We start from the raw sequence: 3,828 nt of genomic DNA on the forward strand, positions 1-3,828 counted from the left end.
GTATATCAGTGATTGTATGCGGAGTACGGAAGGTGTGTGCAGCAATCTGTGAATTGGGGTTTTTCGTCCCGGAGTTCTCGCTTTCCTGGTACAATCGTTGTGTAAGATTTGCATTGTGTTGGCGGATTACCCAGAAGGCCCCATGAAGCGGTAGAATGTAGCGCAGTTTTACGATCGGTCCATTAAGACTGACGGTGTGAGAAGGTGACACGGTGGTTGGAGAGCCGCAGGGATAAGACTGAGATGATGGACGCCATGGGGGGCTCGGGGGTGGGTGACAGACGGGAGAACGCGGGGAATAAAATGTCACCGGTTGAGATGGATGCTGTCATAAGACAAACGGGGATCTCTGTTCTCGGAGAGGGATGTGTCCCCAAGGCATACTAGAGATATGAAAGCAAGATGGCTGGCCTGCGGATTCTTCCAAGGGTCACATAGAGGAAGAAATATTGGACAATTACAGTAATTCAATTGAATCCTCAGCACGCTGCCTGGAAATCTGGGATGTCCTGTCGGATGGCGCGGCTTTTATGGCGGAGATGTTTTATGACAAGCGTGGCTCCGAGAAATTGGTCGTTTTGGAGGATAAATGGATTTTGGAGGGATTGCTTGGAAACCTCAGAGTCCCACAAAACACGGAAAGCAATTCCTCGGAAAGATTTCATTGTGACTTCATCTCCATTGTTTGAGATTTGCTGCCCTTCCGTCTTCCCTACATGAGGCGAGATTTCATGACACCGAAGGGCTGGGACTCACCCAGAGAATATCTCAATCTCGATCTTGTACTTCCCACACATTGGATCTACCTGGTAAATGTTTAACTTTGTCCGCACGCTGATAAGGCCTCTGCTATAGTTCAGGAGGGCGCAGCTCCGTCCACACACTCCGCCCAGGAACCTGGTATGTGTGGGTCACCATGGTTCTCTTCTAGTCTGGACTATGGGGACCACCCTATGACATCGATCATCTACAGTACCCAGACAGACCGATGCCATGGCTGATGATCACTGTGCCGACTTTATCGATCACTCGCATGTTCCAGATTTTGAGGTACAACTGACTGTGAAGATCTCGATGACCGTCCTGTATGGAATTATTCTGCTGGCTGGGATCATCGGGAACAGTGTCACTATCCAGACCACCAAAGTTCTGAGGGACAAGGGCTACCTGCAAAAAGGAGTGACCGACCACATGATCAGCCTGGCCTGTTCAGACCTGCTGGTCCTCCTGCTGGGAATGCCGGTGGAGCTCTATTCTGTCATCTGGTTTCCATTTTCTTCTACTTATGGGAATATCACTTGTAAGGTTTATTGCTTTCTGTTTGAGGCCTGCAGCTACGCCACCATCTTCCATGTGGCCACACTCAGCTTTGAGAGGTACATGGCCATCTGCCACCCCTTCCGCTTCAAGCTGATTTCCGGTACCCGCGCCGTCAAGCTGATGATTTGCTTTGCTTGGCTGACCTCGGTTGGTGTGGCGTTGCCGTTGATCTTTGCGATGGGTGCGGAATATCCACTGAGGCCGGTATCAGGCAGGCGCTCCCAATGTAATGTCTCCACCACTTATCATCTGACTGCTAATAGGACGCTTTGCACCAACCTTCACTCCAAGTGGACGGCGTTCCAGGCCAGCATCTTCAGCGCCTTCATTGTCTACATCGTGGTCCTGGCCGGTGTGGCTTTTATGTGTCGGAAGATGATGGTGACTCTGATGGCGACCAAGAAAGGAACCGTCACAGTGAAGGGTCCACCTGGAACCACCGGGACCAATGAGATGACCAAAAGTAACACCTCAGAGGCCAGATCAGCCCGCAAGCAGACGATCGTTTTCTTGGGTAAGTTTAATGGGGAACCATGCAGGAAGACATGGGGGAGGGGCACTGCTGCCAGACGTTCTGCTGATTTTAGTACTTACAGCTATCTTGGATAATATGAGGAAGGGTTGGAACCTCTGTCAGGTTTTCCTGCTATCAGAGGAGAGATTTCCCCTCATTTCCTGTCCTGGGGGGAGGGGGCAACCTTATATTAGACAGGAAATGATGGAAAACCACCATCCCCCAACTCTACTAAAGACATTTGTACTTCTGTGGTGGAGAATCTCCTTCAGGAAGAAAGGTCTCCAGGACAGGAAGTGAAAGGAAATCTCCCTAAGAATAAATCGGGAAAACCTGAGCGGGGGTTTTATTCCTTTGCTTCTCTATGCAGAGCGAACGAAGAAAAGGGTTTGCGGCATTTGTACTTTAATAAGCATGCAGCCAGTGAAGTCCGTACCTGATCTGTATTGGTTTTGTTGTGAGGTCATCGATTGTAGAACCACAACCAAGTAATTTACATTCTCAGGAGAGGTCACCAATCGTGGTCTCCATGCTTCTCCTGAGGCCGGTTCTGACGACACACAACGATCGCTGATGTCATTGAAACATTCAGCCATTACACTGTAGATGTGGGGGAGGGGAAGACGATCGCACTATGTATTGTGGGAACTGAGCAATCGTTCAATGTAGATCCAGACAATTACCTTCCTGAGACTCCGCCTCCAGAATATCTCCCTCCTCCTTCTATCTGTTCTTCCATTCTATTGGTTCATAACATTGTGCAATCAGATTGAAGTGTTATATTCGGGGCCTTAATGTGACCCCCGACCCCGAGGGTCTGACATCACTTGTCACCTTACTAACCAAGAAATATTCAGAGACCAGGCGATCGAAGTACAACGAGTCTGATACAACGCATCGCCGTCTGGTCACTGCCTGAACCCCCCCAGATCATCGATCATTAGGGAGAGATAAAAAGAAACATTGTTTATAAACATTGATCAGACAGGAGAGATACAAAGTAACATTGTTTATAAACATTGATCAGATTGGAGATAGAGAGATACAAAGTAACATTGTTTATAAACATTGATCAGACGGGAGATGGAGAGATACAAAGTAACATTGTTTATAAACATTGTTCAGATGTGGGATAGAGAGATGATTCCTATACAATAAGGTGTTTTGCTCCAAGAACAGACGGTCAGTAATATGTGGAGATCACCAGCTGAAAAAATTCCCCAATAATATAACATGACGATAAATCGAAAAACAAATAATAATAATCGACCATGAACCGCGCTCGCTGCAAAAATAATAAATGAACGCCGTGTGACTAAATGAAGGTCCTGCAATTTATAACAGAAACCAATATACCCCTCCCCCCCTATAGATGAGAACCCCCAATTACCACCGAGCAGATGACCTCTGACCTCCAATCAGTAATTCGCCCCACTGACCCCTAATTATTATTATTATTATTATTATTTGGGATTTTTATGGCACCAACAGTTTGTGCTTTACAACAAGAGAGCAGAAAATACAATACAGGAGGAATCTGAGGGCCCTGATCCTGAGAGCTTACAATCTAAAGCTAATCTGTCCTATTGCAACATCTATGGCTGCCCCTCCCCCTCCCTGCAGTCGCAGTGCAAAGGCCATGAGCCGCATTCTTCTGGTTCTAACAAATCCCCCAAATCTGGAGCCACCGTCTCTGCGACTTCAAACATTGAACCCGAAGTGCGTCCCTAATTGTAGAATTCTGATAAACAAGATATTGGGGGGGGGGGCACCCTAAAAGATGCATCAAAGATGGTGCAGCCAAAAGACCAACAGAAGAAAAAGACATTTATCTCCAGCAATTCACAACATCCGACCATTATCATAAAATACAGGGATCTGATCCTCTATATTACTATACGGTGCTAAACCCCCCTTACTGCGACAAAGTGCCCCATTATTAGGGGGTCCTCCACTATCCATAGACTGGGGGGTCCTCCTTCTCTGAACCATGA

At 47.3% G+C, this 3,828-nt stretch overlaps 1 protein-coding gene across 1 annotated transcript; it reads left to right on the forward strand.

Moving 5' to 3' along the window:
* Positions 1–961: 961 nt before the first annotated feature.
* On the forward strand, positions 962–3,119 carry LOC141147836 (G-protein coupled receptor 39-like). Its single transcript, XM_073635000.1, has one exon. The coding sequence runs from the start codon at positions 994–996 to the stop codon at positions 1,927–1,929; it is 936 nt and encodes a 311-aa protein (XP_073491101.1). The 5' UTR covers positions 962–993; the 3' UTR covers positions 1,930–3,119.
* Positions 3,120–3,828: the final 709 nt, after the last annotated feature.

This window comes from Aquarana catesbeiana, linkage group LG06 (genome assembly GCF_042186555.1).
Source record: "Aquarana catesbeiana isolate 2022-GZ linkage group LG06, ASM4218655v1, whole genome shotgun sequence".
Lineage (NCBI taxonomy): Eukaryota > Metazoa > Chordata > Amphibia > Anura > Ranidae > Aquarana > Aquarana catesbeiana.